The 26,173-nt window shown below is 36.7% G+C and overlaps 1 protein-coding gene across 3 annotated transcripts in view; it reads left to right on the top strand.

Moving 5' to 3' along the window:
• Positions 1 to 26,173, top strand: part of LOC135789387 (protein tincar-like) — a 65,253-nt gene that overhangs the window by 35,349 nt on the left and 3,731 nt on the right. For all 3 annotated transcript variants that reach the window (XM_065299186.1, XM_065299187.1, XM_065299185.1), the window contains exons 5-8: positions 24,608 to 24,922; positions 24,984 to 25,174; positions 25,239 to 25,423; positions 25,485 to 26,135. In XM_065299186.1, coding sequence (XP_065155258.1) covers positions 24,608 to 24,922; positions 24,984 to 25,174; positions 25,239 to 25,423; positions 25,485 to 26,135 — 1,342 coding nt within the window. The remainder of the gene's footprint in view (positions 1 to 24,607; positions 24,923 to 24,983; positions 25,175 to 25,238; positions 25,424 to 25,484; positions 26,136 to 26,173) is intronic.

Here is a 26,173-nt window from a genome sequence, read left to right as displayed (position 1 = left end):
TAGTCTAGAGTCGACGGTGTACAATCGACAGTTCTCTCACATCTTGCATCTTGGCGAGATGCTTGATGTTCACCGTTCGCACTAACGACAAGAGTTTGCTTACCTACTTCGTATGTTGAGTTCGAAGTAAGCATTGAAATTTGCTAGAATTCCGTACACGAGAGGCGTGACAGACAGTTTGGAACTCGGCATGGCGTTTACACAATTGCTGCCATTTCTCAGAGAGCATCGTCCTGCTCGGAAGTCGTGGAAGCGACGCTCATTCATTATGAATGACAAGGACTTTGTCGTCTTCTGCGCGGGTACACTTTCCACGCTTCTCAACTCTCAACATTTTCGAAACTTCTCGAATTCTTAGGTACTGGTACTACTCTCGGTGATTGGGTGTAAAACACCGTGAGATGTTTGCAAGCTTTTTGGACTATTTAGGTTTTAAGTGAAGTTAAAGATGCAGCAAAGTGAAAAAAGTAAATTTATTGTGTACATAAAAATAAAGCTCTAGAAATGAGGTTAGGCGAGCATGTTGTTGTTTTCAGTTGCTTTTGTTCGCTGAAAGTGAGTGATGTGTGGGGGTTGCATGCCTCAGGAAAAGAAAATTATAAAATGAGAAAATGCGAGAATACAAAATAAAAATACAAAATTACAAGCTTTTTGCAGACTTTTAACGTGTAAAGTGTGGAATGCTTTGGAATCACTGTCAAAAGTCAGTCAAAACAATCACAAAAATAAGATTATTATGTTTTCACAAAACTGGAAAAAAGCAAGAAAAAAACTTAAAAATTAATTTTTGAATTTGATTCCAGAAATGTTGGTATTAATTTTGTAGTTTTCGATGATTTTACTGTAAAGATAAATAATTATGCTTTGCTTGCATTTCACGATCTGTTACTCTCTGCGTTTCTCAGATCGTTGAGCCATTTATCATGCATTATAACGAATGCGTTCATTAAGCCCAAACGCACACACCTTCGCATCTTTGCTACTTTGCTGCCTGCCTAAGTACCTACGGGTTTTGCGTTTCGCTTTCCACTTTCCGCGTTTTGCATTTTGCTTCACCTGCAATCCAGCAAGATTTATGTGCTTGCTAAAATCTCGATATCTTCCCAACTTCTTCCACTCGTCTCTTAACGTTTTACTCCTTCTCACCTGCACATGGTCTTGTTTTATTTATTGTCCTATCGTTTTCGCTCATTAAGCTTAGTTTTCCGCTGGAGTTTCCCTACACTCTACCTCTTCCTACACTTTACTTGAGTTAACTTTGCAATCATTTTCTTTACTTTAACTTTAGTTTTAGTTCATTAGCGCTGAGTAAATTTAAATTACTTTCCAAGTTTGTCATAATATTCATTATCACAAAGATAAACAAGAACTTACCACTGCATTAATTTTGAAATGCATGAATGTATATTATTTGCTAAATTCCGGTTTGTTTTGAGTCAGTTTATAATTTAATTAATGAATATTTTGCTGATAATCAGTTACAAATACTTTAATTATAATATACTAGATATTCACGTGCTGATTAAAATTTAATTAGACGTTTTTAGTTACATTAATTTTTGTGGTTGATTGAAATTTAGATTAGTGGTGTGTCCGACCAAAATGACCGGAAACCTCAAATTTAGTTGTGGAATTTTTGATGCAGGAATTTTTAGTCGGACTTCAATTACCATACCATAAATAATTATCGTCGCGCACCGCACGAAAATATATTTTAATTAAAATTTAATCATTATAATCACATAGCTTGGGTTTTCGTAACAATATTTTTAATTAATTCTTTTAATTAGATTTTCTTTCGGTCGGATTACTTAAAAGTTCTTTTTTTAAATTTACTTCTGCCTAGGTATTGATTTTATTGATCCTATATAACATGTCAACATTTAATTAGGTCTTCTCTTCAATTATTCCCTCATTCGACATTCGCCAATCACCGTATCAAACGTTGAAACGTTCAAACCGTCGAAAGGCTTCTCAATGTCTCATTTATTTTTCGCTCACTTGAGTTTTCCCAAGCTATTCTTTCGGGCTACTTGCTTTGTACTATGGGTTTCTGTCTTGAAGCTTCTTGAAGGTTTTCTTTCAAGATACACTCAGCACTAAGAAATAACAGACTGAAAGATTCTTTAGTTTAGTTTATTTAAAAGAAAATTACGTATTTTACTGATAGTTTATTTGAATTTCGTTTCTTTTTTTTTTGTGGGCAATAAGAAAAATCTTGTTTGGATAGAATAAATTGGTTTTCACAATATATTGCTTACTAATTGAGCTTGGAATGAGCTGGGAAATGAGTGTGAAAATTGGAAAAGACCATAGAACAACAAAAACGATTAATGAATCTTTCTTGCGTACATAGATAAAACACAGAAATAAATAAAACTGAGTTTGTCCTTGAAAAAAAAAACTATCACGGTATGATATGAAAAGTTTCCTCCTAAAGTAACAAAAATCTGTATTTTTTGTTGAGTCACCGTCACAACTCTGGACTTTTTCGTCCCTAAAACATTTTCTCTCCCCTTGGTAGTGCAGTGCAGCCACTGCCAAAACGGCAAAAGTTTCTGAAGAAAAAGGAAAACCAACGCATCGATTGCGTTGGGGTTTTGGCTCCGGTTGAGAAATCCGATGCAATTCAATGCAATGATATTGATGGATCTGGCCATAAATAAAACTACTTTCTCGGTTTCCTGTCGTTTTCGATCGTTTCTAGTCTTGTGGCTATCGTCCATCGAAAAAAGAACGGAAAAACGCCTCAGACATTCTCGATTACTTTTGTTTTCGTTCAATTTACGGAATCCTTTCATTTTTCATTCTGTTATTTCTGCTGCTTTTGTTGTTCTTTGTGCTTCGGATCGATTTTTATGTTTTTGAAGGTTTCGAAAAACTCTGGATAAAGTAACTTTTCATTTTTATGGCCGAGGGGTGATTTGACCGAATCATATTTTTGGATGGCTAAGGGTATCTAAGAATATCTACAAATATCTATACACTTGACTCTTGAGATACTCATATCAGTAGCGTAGACCTACTAAAAAGAAATCGGAAAGATTGCAATATCATAAATGTAATATCCCTTCATGGAAGATTATTTTTTATTCAAAACATTTTTCTTTTTTTTTCTGTCATTTAAGTTTAATTAATGTTTTTGTGAGACTTTGTGTTAATGATTTTCTGTTTTGAAGAATCTCATATTGTGGCTTAAAACTTGACGTCAAACAACATAAATCACTGTTTTTCTGCATCCCTGCGTCTTAGTGCTTACTTTTTGCCTTCCACCCTTAAACTCCAGAGAGTTGTAGAAGTTTCTTGAGTTTTAGCTGTATTGGCTCCAGTTTCCTGTTTGTGATAACTTTTGTTGTGCCCATAATGATTGGAGTTGTTAATATGTTTAATTATTTCTGTAATTAATCAAATTAATCATTAGCAAACATGATTAATATTTATTTTGCACGCACATGTTTACTAAACATGATAAATTCATTATTTTTATTTTTGTGAAAATATTTGTGAGGATATTGTGTTACCTCATGCGTAAAATATGAAAATGATGAAAAATGTGAAAATGCAAAGGCAAGAATAAGAATAAATTCCGTATTATATGTCTCGTAAGAGGAATAAAGGATTCTAAAAATAGCTGAAAAGCTGTTGTGATATATTATATCTCCTAGAGCAGAAAATAGTCTCGAGTAGGAGAATAGAATAATTGAATTGTGATATAATACTGCATAGGCAAAATAGTCGCGTTGAAAAATTCAAAATGGACGTCAAGTTCATGCAAGTTCAAGATAAATAAGTTTATGAAAACTTTAAATGCACTGGATATCAACTATTCACAAAGTAAATATATAATATTTTAAGAAATAATTACAGTAGTACAAAACTATCACAGAAAACTACAAAGTACATTTTGAAAATGGGAAAATAGCGAATGCGCTTTTATGTAACATCCCAAAATGAGGAACTTGCAAGTTGTAACTGCAACTAGGACAGAACACCAAAGAAAAACAATGCGATACATATGTAGAACGCGCAACTCGAACTGTAATTGAAACGAAACGCCAACAAAAACATAGTTTTCTGAAAACTCCCGGAATACAAAGCGGAAAATGTTTCGTGGATATTTAGGTCAGCGAATAATGCAGTCGTTAGCACAAAACTACAAATGTGACAAGACAATAGCGAAAAAAGATAACAAATGTGAAAGAAGCAAGAGTACAATATAAATAAAACAATGTATGCAACCAAACACACACTAAATTAAACTATTATACGCGAAATACTGAAGCTTTAAGTCGGAAATAACCTAAAATATGAAAATTATTACTGGAAGTGTGCAAGAAATGACACCAAATGTGAAAAATGCCGCGCAGAGCATAGTTCTGGGTAAAATGATAGATAAGAACACATTGAACTGACCCAGAAGCGCGTCGAAGTGGAAAATCTCCATATTTCACGTCCAACATGAGTGCACAGTCGAGTTAAGTCAAGTAAGAAAAATTGTGTGAAAATTTAGCAAGAAAATCTATTAGAATGCGGCAAGTTTAAAACTAACTCAAACTTTCGAATGTGTAAAATTTCTTTTTGTGTATTTTTTTTTACTATTGCAGGGTAAAAGAAAATGGCGTTTTTATTTTTTGTTGCTTACGTGATTTTATGCCTTTAAAAGTATCATTAAAACCGCATTAAGTCCAAGTTTCAAGATTCTTCGAAACCCCAAAAGTAAAAGTTAAAATCAGGATGAAAAATGATTTTTAAAATGCTTGTTTCCTTGATGCTGAAATTTTGTAGTCGCATTTTCTACACTTTCCACATTTACGTCGTTCAATCCAGAAGTCTTAAGGACTCGTCCTTAAATCCTACTTAAAGTCTTTTGCTCGCTTGGTTGCTCCGGTTTTAATTGCATTCATTAGTCATAATTATATTTCGAGTCTTAAGTTTCTCGGTTTAGTTTCATCAGTTTTCACAATTTCGCCGACAACTTTTAGACAAACACAAGTTCACTAGCAATTTTCCTTCAATAGTCTTCGTTTTCGTCTCGGGGAATTTCATTTTGTGCACCCGCATTCGTTTATTTTTGCCATTTCGGCTTAATTTCTTCGCGCGCACAGCAACTTGCAAGTAGTGATGTTGAAACATTGCGGGAACGCTTGGATGGAATCGCAATTTGCAATTTCAGCGTATAGGCAACCAAGCGTTCAGAGTAAACGAATACGAATGGTCTGGGCATGACGAACGATGCGATGTTGGTTGCATACATAATGAGAGATGAAAATGGTTTAAAAATTTGAGGTTCAATTTTCGTTTATACGCTTTTTTACAGCCTCACAAATCTTTTGTTGTTGTCGGTAATAAAGGTTTTATGGCTTTTGTGAAATCGATTACGCAGCATGTGATCTATTGTCCTTTTGATCAATTATCCTTTGATCTACTAATCTACTTGATCAAATGAACTGAACTGAAATAATCAACATCCGAATCGTAAATCGTAAATAAAACGTGAAATTGAAAAAAAAAGGAAAATGAAAAATCCGAATATCGAAAAAAATGATTTATTTACCAACGGTGGATTGCGGCTATTGCGATATAGGTGGACGTATTTCCAAGCTTTTGCTTATTTTCGATTTTGTTTGCCCCAAGCAGGTGCGCCATATTCACACGCACGAAAAATCACACGGGAATCACAAATTTCACACGCGTTACACTCGAAAACAGAATGCGTACCTAATCGAAATATCCCCGTTGGTTTTCATTTCTTTTTTTTCTATTTTCGGACATGAAAAAATAAGAAACAAAACAAAAGTTGTTTATATCAATCAGAATGACTTCTGATTGGGATTGATGGCATTTTTTTCGGGATTTGATCACATTTTCGTAACAAGCACGTTTTCAAGAGTGTGTTTCAAGTATGCGTGTGCAACGTGTGCGTGATGGAAATCACACCACCCGTCGCGCTGTGGCTAAACCATCAAAATGGCGGCGTAGCCCTTTTTCAGTTCGCCGCCGCTTCGCTTTGCGCGAGATTTGATTGCATTTGATTTACGATTTCGTGCGAACGCGCCGTGTAATATAATCGACGTGAACGTAAACTAGCTTGATACCAAACAAACACAACCAAAACAAAAATCTACACTAAAACATCCGTCACATAACCTAAAAACAAAAAATAAAAAATGCAAAAGATGGCGCAGGTAATATACATAAATAAATCTAGGGTACTTGAAGTCCTACAAAAAAATTATCTTGAGTTTTGGCTAGGCTAATAATTTTTTCACTCTACTGTCGTCGTTGTGGACGTTGTCGGCGTTCCTTGTACTTTGAAAATTAGTTGCAGGCACGCGAAGCGCCATTTTGCGGAGTAATTCAGTTGTTATGGACCGACAGGGAAACATGGAAACGTCGCGTGTATGAAATAATCCGCATTGCCAGCGTTCCGTTTCGTGCAGTCCGGCGTTCCGCGTTTTGCTTTTACGTCTCGGACGAAGGGGTAAATTTCATCCACATTTCATACGCAGGAATGTGTTCTATGCAATTTGCACACCCAACACACAACACAATCTTCATATTCCGAGAAGCAAGCTTATTTAGTGTCCAACAGCGTCATTGAACAATAGTTTTATTCAATTTTACGTCCAAATAACGCAAAACTGTTGATATAATATAACGTCATCTAACAATTCGATTTGATGTGAAATTGATTTTAATCTCGGAGGAATTCCTGCCGTATTCTATTGAATTCCGACTTTTTTGTTATTGTTGCTTCTACAAATAGATTTTTCTTTCATTCTGTTTGAATTTCATCGAATTCAATTTGGGACTATCAGAAGTCGTCATAGGCAACCAAACACTCACTGTAGAGATGTTTTTCAGTTTTTATTTTTGTGGTCGTTTTTTTACTTTGTAAGGATTTGGTTAAGACTACAGATAACGAACCGTGAAACATCTTCGTGATACGAGTACTCCGCTTTGCAAACAAAAGTTCCACTCGTTCTGGGATAAAATTAGCGAATCGAAATCAGAATCGGAATAGAAATTTTCCAGATGTTGCACGATGTTCTGCTGGTAGCGAAGTTGCAGTAATGCGGCGATGCAGCGATGCAGGAATGCAGAAAACGGAACTGCGGAAAACGTAAGCGTGAGCTTGAGAGCGGAAAACTCTAACGCGTCGCGCATTCAAATCGTCGCTGTAATGCAATTGTGACTAATAGGAAAACTTCTTTATCGACTATTCGCCATCTTGAATACGTAATCATCAAACAAACAAAACAAAAACTCACAAAAGACACACAAAACAAATTACTCTATAAGTTAATGATATAATTCTACTTTAGTAAATTACCAATAAATTAAGGGTTGATTTTTTTTATCCTCAATTTTATGTACGTAATCAACATTGACATGTTTTTTGTATTTATTCTGGTTTTTGTGCCGATTCAGTCATTTGCTTTGTTTGTTTTTATTTGCTTTCATCATCGTTACTTTCACCCTCTTGCAACTTTTGTAACTGTTGCAGCCGTTGCAGGATTTACCACCATGCCGCAATCTGTGTCTTGCTGTTTTTGTGCGGTGTTGGCGTCTTTATCCCTTATATTTATTCTTTATCCTTATGCAACCCTAAAGTTTCATTCCTTAGTCTCCAGCCGTCAGTCACGACCTCAGAAAGGGAAACGCACAAAGAGTAAAACCCGGAAACTAGTAAACGTAGTATAACTGCAAATGTCGAAACGTGAGGCGTAGAGGGTAGCAAGATGTGTAAAGGATGTGGGAGAAGTAAAACTTTCCTAAACAGGCACAACCGGCACATCAAGCAGACGAAAATTTAAGTGAGGAGCAAGTAACGTGTCTTCTCACGCGTTTTCACCCCTAAATGTTGAACTCTTCCAGTTGTAACTTCACAACATAAACATCTAAACATGTCTTCTCATTATATCTTCGTCATGATGTCTTGATTCTCATTACAATCCTGCAATAAATTATTCTCAACGAGTAGGCAACTGAATATACACACTGTGACAGTATAGTTACCCTTGATCCTGATGCATTTTACTTGTTTTTGCTCCTTTTGTCATTTAGCTTGGTCATGTTGACGTCGTTTGTCCTTGAAGCATTTAGAAATTTATAAAGGTTGCTTGTCCTTGATGTGGGGGCGTCATGACTCGTCAGGTTATTCGATATAAGCCGTTGCGGTGAATGACTAAGTGGCTAGTCACACACGAAGGGAGGAAAGTCAAGTGGAATTTTATCCTGAGGGTGTTTTACTCATCAAAAGAGAATGCACAATGTAGTTGCACCCATAATACTTGTTAGTAATCAAGATCATTAGTAATTGATACGCTTGTAATCCAATCTTCTTTTAAAGATACCTTTTAGTAAGGAAAAATATTAATTAAAGGAGAATCCACCTTCGTGTGTGTAGTTTCAGGTAGAATCTAATAAATTACACTAGATATGTGTTGTGTTGTGTTGTGTAGTCAAGGGAATATAGGCAACCAACATGACTATACCGATCTATTCGCTAACCTCATTGTGTTCAGCGAGCTAACCTCCAAATAATTTGCAAACCATCCGACCGTTCAGCTTCCAACGTTTTCCCACGTTACGATCCAGTGCAAACGTAAATTCGTTGTCTTCCCACGGGAATGTAAACGTATCTGACCTAAAAGCTCCTTCAACGCATACAAACACCCACAAATACCAACATTTTATTTGTCTAGTTGTAGAAATTTCGAAATAGTTTTGGTTTCCGTTTTAGTTTAAATAGTAAACGGTTCTGATCGGGATTTAAATGAGTTCAGATTTAAATTAACGTAGGCAACCAAATATACAAATTGTGAACTGTATTGTACAATGGGAAGTTTGTATACATTAATTAATATATGTTTTGAATGAAATATTTCAAATATTTATTCTGCAGAATTAATTCTGGCGTTATTAAATTGAGTTTAATTTGAAATCAAGTTAAATATTTGAGATGATGTCTGTGCCTAAATAAAAAAATGGAGCTTTCAGTATTATGCAACCAACCAAACAATGAAAACGAATTATCAGAAGGTACAAAAAATTCGAGAAAAAGATGAAATAAAATAAACAAAACCCTTTCATTACGTACACGATGCGCCGCAACCCGCCATGGGACGGCTTAGGGTTGATCCGGCTTAACTGTGCTTGCATCCTCACCACCTACTCATACAATCACACGGAAAACTCAAAGCTATTCAGCTATTCAACGACTATTCGACTACACCTACCTATTCCGTATTTTACAATTTACATCAAAAGTTAATTTCATAGACGGCCATTTTTGTTTTTGCATTACGAGTAGAACAATAAAAGCAAAAACGAAAGCTGACAAAATCCTTCTGGAATATTAAGAATTATGGTAATTAACTTCAATTTACGTTAAATTAAAAACTAAAAAAAGCGAAAAAAAAAAGTTGTTAACGTAGTTCAGACCGCTAATCTTCACTAATATTTCACTAACCTAAACTAAATGTTTATTTAGTTAGAAATATAATTCGATTAAATCAGTCGCTCTTCATTTTCATGCAATTTGCGACCAGTGTTAATATTTACTCCGTGGCATGCACGAATGCTCAAATAGTGCTCAAACACATTTGTTAGCGTTAATTAAAACATGTTCAAGAGTTTCGCGATCCACATCGCTTCGAAATAAAGTACGGACGCGGTTTGAAATGTTTGCAAACACAGCGAACACTATTTGCTCGTAAATTTATATGTGAGGCCATATTTGTAAATACTTCTCGGCGTACAACGCGATGAAATTGTTTAATGCTAAACTATTGCGGGTTTTAAATTCGGGGCGAATTGAAATTTAAAATATACAAAACTGCGTACGGTAGAGAAGGTAAATAATATTTGTTGATGATTAATTTCTTGTTTTGACACTACTCCAAACCTATTCACGCAAATATTATGTTTATAAATTAGTTTATGAGGATAAAATATTATAAACGCATTGTAATAATGATTCACGTTGTGGAATGAGGTTAGAATTTGTTATTTCAAGATGGCGTTTGAAAATTATTATTAAATTTGAGAAAATTCACATTTTATTCAACGATTTATTTAAATGTTTCGAAAACAAAAGAACTCAAGTGTCAGCAAATAAAAACGGACATTACACGCGCAACGTGTCTGTCACTGAAGCCCGAGACGTAAAAATGCTACAAAACTGTGTACATTGTACACACTTGCAACAGAAGGCCCGAAAGGACTAAAAAGGGACTAAACCAGAATGAAAAACGAGCGACGCGGCCATAAAATGCTAAATAAGATAATAAACTGCAAACGATGTTTAGCCAATACTGAACAGCAGAAGAGCAGGCAAACAACGCTGAATAAAAAAAAACTAAAAATGAGGAAACATGTGTGAAAATATGTGAAACACGGCAATAAATTGAATTTTTCATGAGTGCATCATACACAACAGAGTATAAACTATGTTGTTGCATGTGCATGCGCATGCGCGACTTAAGTTACTCTATCGTTATGTGCGTTGAGCAATTTTTCGAATTTCCGCTGTGTATTTTTATATCAACATTATGCAAATGTTATGTTGACATTATGCACAAGTTAAACTCCGGATTGTTTTACATTCACCCCGTTTCTCATTGCATTTCAACGCTTCTCATCGCTGTACCTACCCCGTTTTGTTTGTTCATTTTAAGTGACTTGGGTTTTTTTCGCATATTTTTACATCGTGTCGTACATAAATTTCGTTTTTTCCGTACTTTCAACTTTTTTCGGTGTGTACGTGGTGGTTTAGTGGCGCATCGTGTTTTTCATCCCTTATGCATCCCTTAGCATCGTGGTGATGGCGGTGTCAGGTCGCCGAGCTCTGTGTGCACTGTGTACACTCGTCGACGGCGCTTCATGAATATAAAAATGCAAGTTTATTATAAACGCTTTTGAACGCAAAAACGTAAAACAGCGGAAAAGCAAACAAAACATGTTCAAACATGATAAACACACAGCAGAACCTCACAAATATATTACTTTATAGGTTATGACTTAAAACGATAAGACTTGACATTAAAAAAAATTCAAGTAGCTAAAGTGCCATTTTGTATCGTATTTGAAAGCGTCGGACCGGAAGTCAATGGCGCGCAAGTAACCGTGAAACGAAAAAGTCTACCACTCTAGCGCTACGATCACTCGTGGTTGATGTAATACCAATAGACGTCCGTCGTCCTTTCCTAGCGAGAATTTTCTCATCCTACGAAAAGCTTATAAAGCTTATTGCGTTTTAGCGCTACGGAATTCTATCATGAGCACACGTGTGACGATGTGTGACTATTTCGCCGCAGAGTCAACCAGTCAGTCCTTCGAAGGACATTCGCGTCCTGTTTGTATCCCTGGTCTGTGCGAGCCGTAAATTACGTTTAAGGCCGACGACAGGCGTGAAGAAAACGGAAATACGCGTTGGCAGATAAAGTGTGGCCGCGTTACAGTGTGTTACTATGTTAGAGTGTTAAATTGTCGAAATGATACGGGTCTGGATTGCAATCCGGGAAACCACCAATCTAGCTGGGAATTAAATTGCTCAAATGTCCCTAACCCGAGGATAGTAATTTTGTAAAGGATTGAAATGTGGTTTTGTGGTATTTAGTAAATTTTTCCATTAAATCAAAACGTTTCCAAACAAATAGATGAAAAAGTTTTGGGAATATTTTGATTGCGATTTATGGATCAATTTCGAACGCAGTTTGGATATTCGTTCATGCAGAATATTCTCAATTTCCAACTCGTCAAGCGTTCTCGCACTGGATGCGTTTCCAATTTTCTATTAACTGATGATCGCTATGATTATACCCTGTGCCGATGTCGAGTGTGAGAATGGTTAGCCATAGTTGTTGGTAGCGCACTCAGATTATGTATGTATTTTCGCAATGATCTGATGCGATGCGAATATGCGAATAATTAAATGAGGATTTGAATCTGCATCAGTTGCATCCGGAATATCGGACATAATGGTAATGTTGGATGTGTGCATAATAATTAGGTATTTAGTTAATACCCTGTTTTATCGGGTTTTAAAACGTCAAAAGCCTCCAAAAGTGTTAAAAATGTAATTTTAAAAATTAATGGAACTAGATTTATTTCAGCTCAACAAAATCAATAACCAATAAATTTATCAATATTAAATTAATCATAAATTTAATTATTTTACATGTTAAAATAATTTTAGTAAAATTCACGCACTATTTTAATTATTTTTAAACCTAACAAGTTAAATAGGCACCAAAGAGTATTTAATTAACTTAAGCGCTATTTTCTATCAGATTTTTTATTAATTTTTAATTTTTAATGTTCTATCATCCCGATATCATTTTCCCGTGTTAAAAATTTTGTATTTTTCTAAAGTCTTTTAAACTGCAAGAAAATCGATACTCACGCTTATGCCATTACGCTGTTAGACGGTTATAAGCTCAAGCTCGTCTGGTCGTTTGGTGGTGACGTGCGCTGGAGGGGTGCAGTAAGTGCGGTTCGAAATCGTGTCTCCCAAACGTTTTGGTGAAGGCGCCGGGCAACATGGCGTTTGTAGTATGCCAACGATGCCAACATTATCCAACGTTTGGTGCGACTTCGTCTTGTGTCTTTGGGGCTTCACGCTTCACGCCTACTGATTGCGCCACTACACAGAACATAAGATATGAGACTTTATTAGTGATATTAGAAGTAAGATATATGAGTGCTGTCACTGCTGCCATTTATATCGTGCATACTTTCGTAGTAACGATTTTTTACTTCTTTGAATTTAATTAGAATTTGTGAGTAATTGATTACAAGAGGGTGAGACTGTAAAAATTAAGAAAATTTAATAAGACCTACGCGGAAATTCGAAAGAACGAAAGAAAGAAAAGAAATACAAACCGGAAGTACGCGAATCTGTTGGAGATCGTAATTACATTGGCGTCAAACTGAGCTTAATGAGTTTGTCAGCATTTTAATTAGTTTTCAACGACCACATCCGCTTGACACTTTTGTCAGCCAGCCATCTACTTATAAATAATTTACGCATAAATCGATATACTAACAAAAGTGGAACATGTAGTTTAAAATTAAGTAATTAAGTTATGTGTGGTGTAATATTGGTTGCCGTCATTTTATCATTCCGCAGTTGGATTGTTTGACGTTTGATAGAGTAGAGTGCCCTGTGGGTGTTCGCTGTATTTCGTTGTCGATGTGTAACGTGCGGCGTTTATTACGCGCCGCTCTCCATCACTTTTGCTTTGTTCGTCCTGGACCAGGACGTGGACGAGGAGCAATAGCGGAGTCGAGCATTGCTCTCAACCTGCCACATTTGATTGCGTCGACCACTTAATTAAATGAACATCTGAACAACAATGGCTGCCAACTACCACCTATTACTCTATTTCTCTCTGGTGTGTAACTTTAAAGTTGCAATTTATATTTAAATTGTTATTCTGTTTTAAAATTTAATAATATTGGAAAGTGATGATTTGTAATGGCAGGGATTTTAGTTTCAAAGTTGAGGTTGAGGCTGTTTCCGCTTGGGACTTTCTTCTTTTCACAATTTCCACTTTTTTATCACGTTTATTTTTAAACAGGCATCTTTGTAAAACTGGCAACGTGGCGCCACTGCAAAGTTTGTTCTTGAAATTCCCCTCCGAAGAAAATGTAATAACACTAGAGACCGGTGACTGCAGAATGGAGGACACGTCTTGGTTGTTATTTTGTATTTTGTTTTTTTAACTTTAACTTTTCTTCTCTTACAATTTTATCAATTCTCGATTTTTTTTTTCATTTTTTGTTAATAAAAATAGAAAATCAATTTATTTTAAAAATATTTGACAGCAACAAATAAATATTTCATTATAGACAACTCAATAAACAATGTCGCACTGTCACAAAATGGCCGCCGGTTGGCGTGCTGATCACAAAGCGCACACACAAAGGACTTTTATTACTTTGCGCGACCATTAACGGAAAATACGAGTACGTGCCGGTCGAACCGTGTAAACTTCCGTAGTTTATTGGATTTGCCCGCCAGGGCTGGAATAATAAATTCAAAACATTCAAGCCATTCAGTCTCTCACTGTTGCGCGACTCCTAATCTAATTACACTCCTGTATAAAAGTGATTAAAACTGTCCCATGTCCGCGGTGTTTGCACCCGCAATTACTACGTACTGTTGAACTTTCCGACATTGGATGATACAGGATAATATTGGATACAAAACAGGATGAACGTATTATGAGTTCGTGTTAAAGTCAGTCACCGGTATTAGTTTTCTATATTTATTAAGCGCGAAAGTTATGTGGGATTCAAGCTGTTTTAATGGTATTAACCTTGATTAAATTGTAACGCTGGACATGTTCAAATATTCAAACAATTCATGCATTCATTTAACTGAGTTGAAAGTGGCAAGTCACGCAATCCAAATAAATCGTCTTGAAACTGATGCCATGTTGGAATGTGAATATAGTTGCCTATATCAAAACTACTCAAGTATCTTATATTATAAAAATGAATCGCAAAATATGTTAGTTAGCGCATAACTCAACAACGCCTTGACCAATTTGGCCAATTCTTTTTTTAAAATGTTCGCTAATGTCTAAGGATGGTTTTTACGGTGAGAAAATTTGAATAATAATACCGGATAACCCTAAAGACAGTCTTTTCTATAGGATAAAAGTTGACATTTTGACGTGATAACGTCTTTAAAATCGTTTTACGGGTGACCGGTTCAGAAACATTGTGTCACGAGCGAGGTCGATCGCAGGTATACCGGGATAACCCTAAAACAGTGTCCATTTTCTATAGGATAAAAGTTGACATTTTGATTCAATCATAGTTATAGTTAAATAGTTGAATCCGAGATGGCGCGCTGAAGTGCATTATTAGCAATTCTTTATATAAATAATTTCTTAAAAATAAAATTGCCAAACTTATTGCTAGAATTGACACATACTATGTCTAGAACAAGAGAATAAAAACCAATTACATTTTTAGTAAATAGTACCAGGACGAGTATCTTATAATTTCAATTGAAAAACAGCAATGTTAATTACTGTGTATAATTGAATAAACCAATTATCATTTATCGCGTCGCAAGATCCTTTAGTAAGCCATACGATTAGTTCGACCTTCGATGGTGGGCTTAATCCAGCACCCTCAAGCGGAAACCGACTAAAAGTGACTTTTAGGGGTCGAAATGAAATATGTTGCACGCGAGAAGCACCTTCGTTCGGTGCATTCGGTATAATTAAAAGGGGATGCAAGCGCGGGATACAAGGGATATTGGGGTTTGAGCTTTTGTGGGGAAGCTGAGGTCGTGGCATATTTTCTTCTATTTTCTCTATTTCTACTCTCTGCTGCACTTGCTATTGCAATGGATATCAGTAATGCGTTTGCCCTTGCCTTTTGTATCTGTAAATCCATGGAATACAAAACTTTTTCCAGGGTTTTGTAGTTGCGTTAATCGCTGTAAGCCCGGGATGCAAAAGATATAAAAAACAGGATAGAGGCAGGATGAGTTGAACGAGAACTGAATGAGTTGAGGGAGCTGGGTGGAGTGAAATGGAATAGATTGGATGCGAGCGCATCTAATGGACTTGGGCTGGGGGTAGTCGATGTTTTGGAATAAGCCATCGAGATCATGACGACGTTCTGTTAATGGCAGCTCCACGAATTGGTTCTGCAGCGACATCTATATTCGTTTATTTTTTCCTTTCCTCACGTAGGTACTCTATTTGTTTTGGTTATAATTGAGGAAATGGGAGTTGTATTCAGGGGTGCATAATATTGCAGAGTTGCAGAACTGTGCAATATTAGGGGTTGTATGTTTGCTGTATGGATTTCATTAAGTTTCCTTTTATTTTTCGTATAGGTGACTAAATAAAGCAAATAAAACAAATATGGAAGTAAATCTAATCCTACTTGTATATACAATATCTACATCACACCCCTACTTATGAGACCAACCCCCCACAACAAATTGTACACTGTGGAGGTTTATTGTAGTCAAATATAATTTGTTTCCCCATGAGACATCTTAGTCATGGTTTGGGAACTCGCAACTTTCTAGGTTAGGTTTTAGGTGGTGTGGTACTGGTCTCTTTTGGTCATGGTCGTTCCAAAAGCAGTGACAGAAACACGCAACCACATATAGTCATGAAAATAGACCACAGCAACTTTTGAAAGCACTATCATGTACTACATCTACTCTAACTACTACAACTTACAGGGGTTAATATCATTATCTAAAATATTTAACACCCCGAAGGCATCTGATTACACTAGCTTTATTACTTCTATACTTCTATGTTTTCGAGGGTTAATTATAGTCGAAATTCTGATTATATGGCTTATTTTCTTGAGAAGAAAAGAGATTTAACCAACGCAGTTGAAACATCCCTCGTTAATTAATTATTTATGTTAATTAGTTTTTGTACAGCATCCTTACTTTCAGTGCGGCTTCAACCCTTTTTCAAGGCTTTGCTCTATGCAATTTTAAAATTAAAAGATTTTCTTGTTTGTGTTTTACTGAAGCCTCAGACAATCTGTTTGTGTGTTATTAAACAAGGGTTTTAAGTCGGGAGATAAGACCACAATGACGAAAATTAATAAACGCACGCAAAACACAACGCAATTAAAACCGGCAGTTGTGGTTGCGAATTAATTCCAAGTGCATTGCTGCATCTGTTCAGATATGATATCACAATATGAAGGATGAAAGACGAAACAACGCTTAAATGCCAGACTGCAGACATTATGCGAGTGCATGATATTACAAAGACACTAGATTCGCCTTCAAGGGAGACAAGAACTACTTATTAATCTTCGTATTTCTTCGGAGGGTAGTTTTGAGATAGGGGTAGGAGTTACGCGTTGGTCTTTGCTTCTCGTAGCTTTCAACTGCTGCAAATTATTGCTAGAATTGCAAAGCGATGTAATTAAGACGCGTTGTAATTTTATCGCGCCCGCGGACAAAAGACGCCGATTATGCCTTGCGGCCGCACGCAGTTAAACTGTCAAACGCACGCGCGCCGTACTCAAACCTAACCTCAAACAAACTCTAGCCAATGTATCCAAAGGGGAATAATTAGCAATAGTTTCACTTCAACTCAAACTAAAACTTAATCATAAATTTAGTTTTGGGTATAATCAGGGTTGAAAATTAGAAAATTACAATTTTGTGCTAAGATAATTACTGTTTACTTATAAATAGATGTAATTTAAAGTTTTATTTTAATTTCCGGCAATTTCACCCTTGAGCCTTTTCAGTTTCATAGTTAGACAGTATTAAAACATTTTATGGAGGAAGTGAATTTCTGGAATATACATATAGGGGGTTAGGGTAGTTCGGGGGCTGATTGTGGTAGTGAAGGAGCACGTGCAAAGGTACGATCCGTGCAAATTTCTAATATCACCGAATGACACCAAATACCACCGCGAGCAAACGTTTTACGTGCTGGAGCAAAACCACCCTCCAATTTTCCAACCCTCAGCGTAAATTTCAGTAATATATTTTAAACCTTGAGGGCTTCTTATTAAATAAGGCCGCGGCATCCACTTCCTGTTTTTTTTTTTGTTTTACTTAAACATTTTTGTGCCTAGTTTTTAAAAATAATCAATTTTAACTAAGTATTTTCTATAAACTGCGTGGTACACATGGTATAAACTTTAAAATTACATTTCCTATCTTTTATCTTTCCACTTTGTACTTCAGGGTGAATATTGGCAGAGCGATATTGTCATATTGTCATTTTGTGTATGAAACATGCTAAAACGGATCAACTTCTTGCCTCCACACCCATCTATGTTTGCCAGGAAGGAAGGAAGTAGGAATGTTGCTTAGGGCGAATGTAAGAGGGTGTCTTGGAAGGTTCTGGGAGAGGAAAACTCGTCAGCGCCACCCACAACACACCTCAAAACCGGTATGAACGAAGATGAGTTGAGAATCAGATTGAGACAGGAGAGAAGATGTTAAGGGATGAAAGGTGGTGCAGTGTGGGTCGGTAAGGAAAATAGTTTAGAGGGTCGCGATGTTCAAGACGGAAAATATGGTTATGGCCATGATACAGACAATTTATCGAGGGGTTCTCGTACCCGCGAAGTATTCCATCCTCTAAACTCTCGTAAAATATTCCAAAACCAAAATTATTTTTGTTAAACTCATATAAAATCTCCCACAAAATTGCTCAACCCTAAAATCAAATTAAAATAAGTTCATTCTGAGGTTAATGTATGATGGATAACTATGAATGGCGGAAAAGCTGAAAACACATTTCAAAGCAATAAATCTATTTACGAGCGTGCATAATTTGCGTCGACATAACCTAGACTCTACGCGTCGACGCATAAATATAGTAATCATAAACATAAGCGACAAGCGAGCGTCGTAAACAAGCGAACAGCGTTTGGTTGGGCACACACGCGAATAACGCGTTAGCCGCTACGTCACTGTACACTACTAGCAGTAAAATAAGGTTATGCACGGTCACAACGCCAACGTACGCCGGAACATTAATATCGTCATTAACAAAAAGTCGTAAAACATATCAGTTGTTGTTGTAATGTTCGGTGTGATATTGACTTTAGTTTTGTTTGTAAATAAACATAAATATTTAGTGTTAATCATGTTTTTCTTTTTGTTTCAGGTGAGTTTCCAGTCTAAATTGTACACAATACTTTTATGTATGGATATATGTAAGTAAAATAATACACGTAAATAGGTTTTATTATAGATCAAAAAGCGCTAAAGATGATTTCGTTGAATCAACACGTTATACCTACTTCTGTTTTATGTGTTTTATATGTTATTTACTTACGTTTTTTGTTGCTGAGTGTTTGAATTACTGAAAGAGCATGCTTTACTTGTGCGCGTTTTTATTTTCTACTTGGAGTATTTTTACAACCGGCGTTTTATTGTCAAATATGGCGCATGGTCGTAAATTCTTCGCGCGCCATCTATGAACACATAAATTTCTTTCTCTCGGGAGAGTAAAAGGCGAAAATATTTCGCTTGAAGGCAAGTTGATCAATGCAGACGACATTTCGTGAAATAATTGCTTTTAATTGCAAATAATTGTAATATAAATCAAATAATTCACAAAAACGTAAAAATTGTGAAAGCCAACATCATATACAATCCAAAATACAAGAAAAGCGTTGTACAAGTTGCCTACATCGATTTATAAGCTTCTTTAAATTTATATTTGAATCGTTCCAATTTCAATTATGAATCCCAGCGAGTGTGTCTCAATGTGTTGTTTAATCAAACTCTCTGAACGAAAATTAACCAACAAGTAAGCCAAGTTTGTAGCGACGCTGCGATTAAGTAAGCGTCGCGTGGGCGTTTCGGGGCGTCGGAGCAAGCTAATAACGCGCAATAACTCAGTCACCGCGCTTCGATGCCTCGAGATTGCAAACTGGAAAACTGGTAAATTGGAAAGCTGCGAAGCTTTGCGCAGCACACGCCAAAAACTTTTACGGACAAACGCGTCGCGCACAACAGTATGAAAACCTGATTAGGTAATATTGTTCAAATATTTCGCAATATACACGAAAATTTGGACAGATTGGGATTTAATCAATAATATTACGTGGTGGGGTGTAGAATAATAATAGCAGTTTGAAACAAAGCAACCATATTCGTTTTGATGTAATTAATTTATAACTCAAACCTGCAACAAGTAATTTTATATATAAAATTGAAATATTACTTTTTATTAGCTAATAATTTCTAGTAAAAATAGTAAAAGAAGTTAATCGATTTCCTTTGAACTTGGCATGTTTGATTAAAATATCACTTTTCTTTTGAGCTATGAATGACACATTTCATTTTGTTGGATCAGTCGCGAAGTTTCGATATTAAAGTTTGCCTGCATAAAAATATGAAAAGTTTGCTCTGAGTGCAAGCACCTTTCGCGTCGCAGGCTTTAGTCTGGAGATTATTGGAGACTTCAGTTCCAATGCAAGATGGCGGAGGCAAAAATGGTGAAAATATATAATGCGTATATGCGCATAGAATATTGAAATATGCACCTGACTACCTGAGTGCTGCCTAAACTGATCCGCAACTTAAAACCTAGAGAAAATCCAGTCTAGACTCAGCTGCCACTTATTTTGAATGGCAGCGCGAAAATGGAAAACTTACAAACATAAAATGTTAAACAATAGTTTTAAAGTGAAAATTTCAAGAAGTGTTAAACGAAGAATATCCACAACTATTTTTAAAATAACTAGTTGAAATGTAATTTGTGATTAAGTGAGGTTAATTGAGGTTAAGTGCGGTTTTACTGGTTTCTGATACGATGTGTTTCTAATAGGAGTAATGTAGACAACCCAACGCGCACATGATCATGCAGAATCTTGTTTTAACGTGATTTTGTGTGTTACTGCGTGAACCACATCTGACCGCAGATGCACGCTGATGTGTCTGGTGTTCGCCGAGCAATTAAAGCAATTAAACACAGATTGTGCGTGCTGTGCGTGCTGAGTAGTACCACAGAACAATGGAAATCGCGTTTTAAAGTCACCGTCATTAAAAGTCACTAAACACTCATTACACGCCATGTTTGACAATGACACATACGACTCTTAATCGAGACAGAACCTAACCTCAAATAAAACATATGAATTTTTAAGCAGGTTTAATATTTTAAAGTCTTGTTGGTCGTTTGGTCGTTAGTCAGTTTTCTGTTGATGTGGGTGGCGTTTCTCGTTCGCGGTTAATGCTAAAATCGATACTCTTATCATTTTATCATGCTCGTTTTGCCTCGAAGCCGCGGATTGCAAAGAAGATGGAGGAAGTGACAACGCTGACTGTGAGGGCAGGAGCTTGATTGTCCGCGCAATGCTAATATTCCTAATGCTTGCAGGCAATCTTCAACTCCTGCCCACCCTCTGCAATCATCCTCGTTACAATGTTGATGAGCTACCGTAATCAGCAATCGTCAAAGTCATCATTTATTTAATTTTAAATTCAATTCAACTCATCGCATTAAATTAATAATGTATGTTTTATATCTAGTATGTTAGTGACTGCACAGATGTCGCTGTGTCATCCCTTGAGTTGATCCAATAACCGGAATGATTTATTCCAAATTGGCATTAGGCATTAGGGCATATTATATTTCCACCCTCGCATACAGTAGGATGTCTTGGAACTTGTCGCCAGGCTTCATTTTCGTAGCATCTTAAATCGACTTATTACGGACGAATTTATTTCTTTGCTTCCACTCGTAAAGCGCCAGAGTATTCCTGCACTTTACATCTCTTGACATCTTAACGTCTCAAGCACTCTCATCGTCTTGAAAATTCTAAGATTACACGCAAACAGGTTAATACTATTAGATCGTCAATGTGTGCATTTACCTAACCTCAAATTTGCTTTTAAAACGAAAAATTAACTTAATTTTGGTATTCTCTTAGCTTTTTTATTCTTTATCATGGGAATTATTTGAGTGATATTCAATGTCCGTTTGAAATGTGATCTTCGATATTCGATTCAATGCTTCAGGGTAAAGTTGGTTGCAGAAATTATACGTATCGTGTGTAGGTAGAAAGGAAGGAAATATTCGAGCTATTTGGCGTTGGCATTGGTGCAATTTGCTAATACCTTCCAATTCCGCAATTCCTCTCTCAATAAAGCACAAACACACAGCTAACCAACCCCATGCTGGCACACACCATCTGCTGTACACCTCGGCCCACTTTTGCAAAGTTCTGCAGCAGTTTCTATACAAACAAACAAAGCGAAATAGTTGTGGTCATATACATTCCACCTTTGTTATCGTCCTTTGTTATCTTTCATACCTTTGTGGAGGTAATTTCTTCTTTCGGCTGCTTCTTCTGCTTTCTTTTTACTTATAACTTTTTTTTTATTATCCTTGATGTTTCCTCTAATCCGGGAGTAGTTTGGTGTAATTTAGCTCAGTTTACAGGTCCTTCTAACTTGCTTATGTATATGTCGGCGGTGTTTGTGTCTCTGCCATGTCGCACGCTATCAAATTAAGGAGTAGTCCAGCTACAGACAAACGGATTAACTCAATTCGCATCCTGAGGATCTCTCACACTCGGTTGTTGTAAACTTTTCTTCGTGGAGAGCCAACGAGCTAATAAAGCTCACCGAGATCCTAAATACCTAAGCTAGCAGACCCTTAGCAATTTCGAATCCTGTGAATGTTTCTCGACATCTTCTAACGTCATTTGCGATCATGAACATTGTAGTCGTGGACTTCCTTTTATAGCAGCATTAAAGTAGCTTGTTAGTACGGTCCTGCATCCTAAGTTCTTGAAAGAGATTTGCGTTTGGGTTGATGATACGAGAATTAAATTAGGTAAATCTAGTTGATAGTCTAAACTAACCTCAAATTTGACTAATGGTTGTTTAGTTGTGTGTGTAATTTGAATAAAATCTTTTATTTTGTTTCTTCTTCCAATTTCATTACGGTTTATTCTTTTATTTCTATAGCCTTTGTTTTTTCGCATTGTTAAGTTAGGTTATCTGCACCCATTTTAATTTCCTGCTTCCTGCATTTTACGACGCTTCTTCCTGCACAACGTGCAAAAAATAGTACAACAAAAAAAAACATTCGCAATGATAAAATGCAAACACAATGGCAATATACCATCGCTTGACTTTCGAGGGTAATGAAAACTACAACGACATAAAACGAGGGTAGAGTTTAATTACTCGCATCTTTTCGCTTTCCGCTTTCCGCCATCAAGTTTAGTTTTGTAATTTTTGTATCTTTGCTATTATTACGTTGCATCGGCCGCCATTTTGTCCTTATCCTTCAAGTTTTTCCTGTAATTAAAAATGCAATTACCACGCTCAGACAGTAATCAAAATTAGATGGACCATCAAAGGACTAAATTAGGAGATGGGGGCGCAGAGGATGAAAATAGCCTTTGAACAAGGCGGATGGAAAAATCCACACACTTTCCTCGTTGATAATTTTTACGCGGACACGCACAGGAACATAGTGTAGTCAATTTATCGTCCGCTGGTTTTAACCCTTGCTTTCCCATCCTCGCCTATTTTCAACCCCTTTCCATTTACTTCCGTTTTTGCTTTCTGCATTCTCTTTCCATACTGGCCGTGATGACAATTTGCAGCTCCCGCCGGAATTCGGACATTTCTAAGGGTTGCTGTGGACAGTATGCGAATCAAGGGTTTTTAATGTTTCACACTTGATTTATTCGCACTCAAACCGATTTAAACGCACGCACACATTGCGGACCCTTCGAAAACCACCCCCACTCATCGTGGTCGCATTCTATACTTTATTTCAGTATTTTAGGACATTTTTAATCTACACTAAAGCGTAGTAAAAATGCTAAATGCTATTTTATCGACTGGAAGGCACCCCTATATTCACTCTCTCTTTATCTAGCGACGCACTCATAAACGTCCCTTAAAACACATTTAGAATGAATTAAACTTGCGCACTTGCGTTGTGTTGAATTGTGCTGGTTGTGCAAATAGGGGTGCGTTATTTGATTTTCTCAAACGCGGACACTTGCTACAAATCGATACTAATCTTTTATCATGACTAGCAGACCTAACACAACTAAAAAGTGACAAATGAAACTTATATCTTATTTTTGCCTAAAATTTATTTTTGAACATAGTACTTGTCTAAACGCCATTTTGATATTTTTGCCAGTTTGGTACGTCGTTATCGTTATTTTTGTCGTTTTATGGCTACGGATACGACCTGCGACATCAGGATACATTTGCATACGTAGTTTGACAGGTCATCCAATAAAATACACGCTACCCCCTAGCTATAGCCACCAGGGGTAGTTTACCCCTATCCCAATGTTTACGCCTGCACCTGTAGGATATGAGATACGAGTTTGAAAAATCGCGCTAATAAATATTCGAGTCTCAAGTCCGAAGCGAGAATGAATGATGTATGATGAATAATGAACGGGTATAAACATTTATATAGATTGTAAAAAGTTTGCCAAACTTAAAAAAAAAAACTTTAGTAAAATGTTACAAATACAAAAAAAAAAACTAACGTTGTTTGATTTATCGTCTTACTTTTGTTTTATTTATTCAGGGTATATTTCATCTGTCAACTGTCACAACTTAAATAAAAATGATATAAAAATGTAGCCAAACGTTTGCGAATGTATGCGAAACGGGTGCGAACACCCGGAAGGCATCATGCGTCGCCTCCGCCCAAAAGGATAAACGTCGTCGTGCGCCCCCAAAACACCCCAAAACGGAGGCTCGTGGCGTTTTCTAATGTTCATGTCGACGTCCACGACGTGAGACGTGCTTTCGTCGGGATTATTTAACCGCCCTCGCTGAACCGCGACGTGAAAAACGCCATCAATCTTAATCTCGTCATGAGCTTATATTTCAAACTGTCCGGTGGCTTGCCATTCCGTGACCAACAACAATGGCGGACGGTTACGAACTTTTTCAGCTCGTTAAACTTCCGGATTTACAATTATTTAGAATTAAGCCGATTACAAACTTTTTGTGTAGGATTTTTAAGCTGAAATGTCCTTTGTAAATTTGTTTTGACATGATTTTAGGATTATAAACAAACAAACATAACCAATATTTTGAAAATAAACAATGTTTTTTATTTTTCTTTAGAATCTATCTGGAAAACAGATTTGGACTTTATGGTGGTGCACCGAGACCGTTTGGTGGTTTTGTCGTTCATGACATCGAACAATGCAACCTTAAACCATCATCATCGCGTGCCGTCTGCGGCTCCTTTTACCGCTGCATTTAACGCAACAATGGCATCACAGAATGGTACACTATTGCCATCTGCCGCCAGTGCACCGTTATTTGCTCTCGGTGGTGGAGATAATAATACACCCTCTGCAGTTGCATTTACACACCACGTTGTCAAGACCCTTCGTGATTATATAGGACACGAGAAACACGATAATTTGCATATCGGTAAGTAGAAACTGTAATTTTAATCATCGGGAAACTATAAAAGTTGTATATTGGATTGCAGATTCTGGAATGGGTAGCTCTGTCAGTATTGAATATCTCAACTTTGCGATTGCTTTATTGGTTTATTCAGTGCGCTACCCTTCGCTGTTCTGGGCTACGAATAAATGTATGGGATTATTGTTCTCCTTCCAGTTGTTGATCAACGGTTTGCAGACTTTACTCTCATACGCAGGGATGTCAGTTTTGTATAAGGTAAGCATTTGTTTTTGAAAATTGAAATGATTTAGAGCAGAAAGCAAATGTTATTTATATCTAGGTTCAAATTGTGGGTCCGTGGAAAGCGTTACCATTAATGAAGCATCACCTTGGTGGTGTTACTTCGCCACTAGGTGGTATTTCACCATTTTTGCTCAATCCTCAAGTGACACTCGCGCTCTACATACTCTCACTTCTTTTGATCCTTGCATCAAGTCTGGTGTTGTATCTTTATGGACATACAAGGTAAGCGATATTATTAGATGTAAATGAATGGACAACTAATTTTTACTTTTTAACAAATTAGATTTACATCGTTTTTGAACCAAGAACGAGAACGTCGTGTGATTGTTCTCAAAGAGGGTGGCCATTCAAAGTGGTCATATTTTACTCACTGCGCTGCACTTTGTGTGCTTGTCTCAGTGGGTCTATGCAATGCTCCACTTTTACACGACTACACTATGGTGTATCGCGGTAGTCTTGACGGCGCCATCTTAGCATGCATTATTGGCGGTATTCTACATCTGTTCATTTGGATTGTTGTTTGGCTTTTCCTCACAATCAAACAAAAATGGATTTTCAAACTACGTGTGACTGTGGGCCGTGCAACTGTACGTCAAGCTCGCTCTGTAAAACTTGTAACAGACGTGGATCTCATGACCAACTCCTCAGATGATCCAGCCACACAACCTTTGTTGGTGGTTGGCAATGGACGCACTTATACAGTCAATGAACTGTCTCCTAAAAAAGCCATTATGGGTGTGATTCAAAAGGCTACAATGGTAAAGGAGCCCAAATCCGAAAGTGGCGATGACGATGAGGAGCAGATTTATTGGCTGAGACCTGCATTGGTCACACCACAAGGATCACCAGATGGTAGCAAGCAGTTATGTTGGTTCAACAAGAAACCCAAACATAAAGTCACATTTAATGAGACTACCAGTACGTCTAACAATCGGTAACTAGGGACATTCTTCTTATTTGGTGTTTTTGTGT

This window comes from Atheta coriaria, unplaced genomic scaffold, assembly GCF_025399875.1.
Source record: "Atheta coriaria isolate IRGN ID8LTWV9N9 unplaced genomic scaffold, Caltech_Dcor_3.1 hic_scaffold_3_pilon, whole genome shotgun sequence".
Lineage (NCBI taxonomy): Eukaryota > Metazoa > Arthropoda > Insecta > Coleoptera > Staphylinidae > Dalotia > Dalotia coriaria.
The sequence above is the reverse complement of the archived record's forward strand: the minus strand, read 5'-3'. Positions and strand labels throughout refer to the sequence as shown.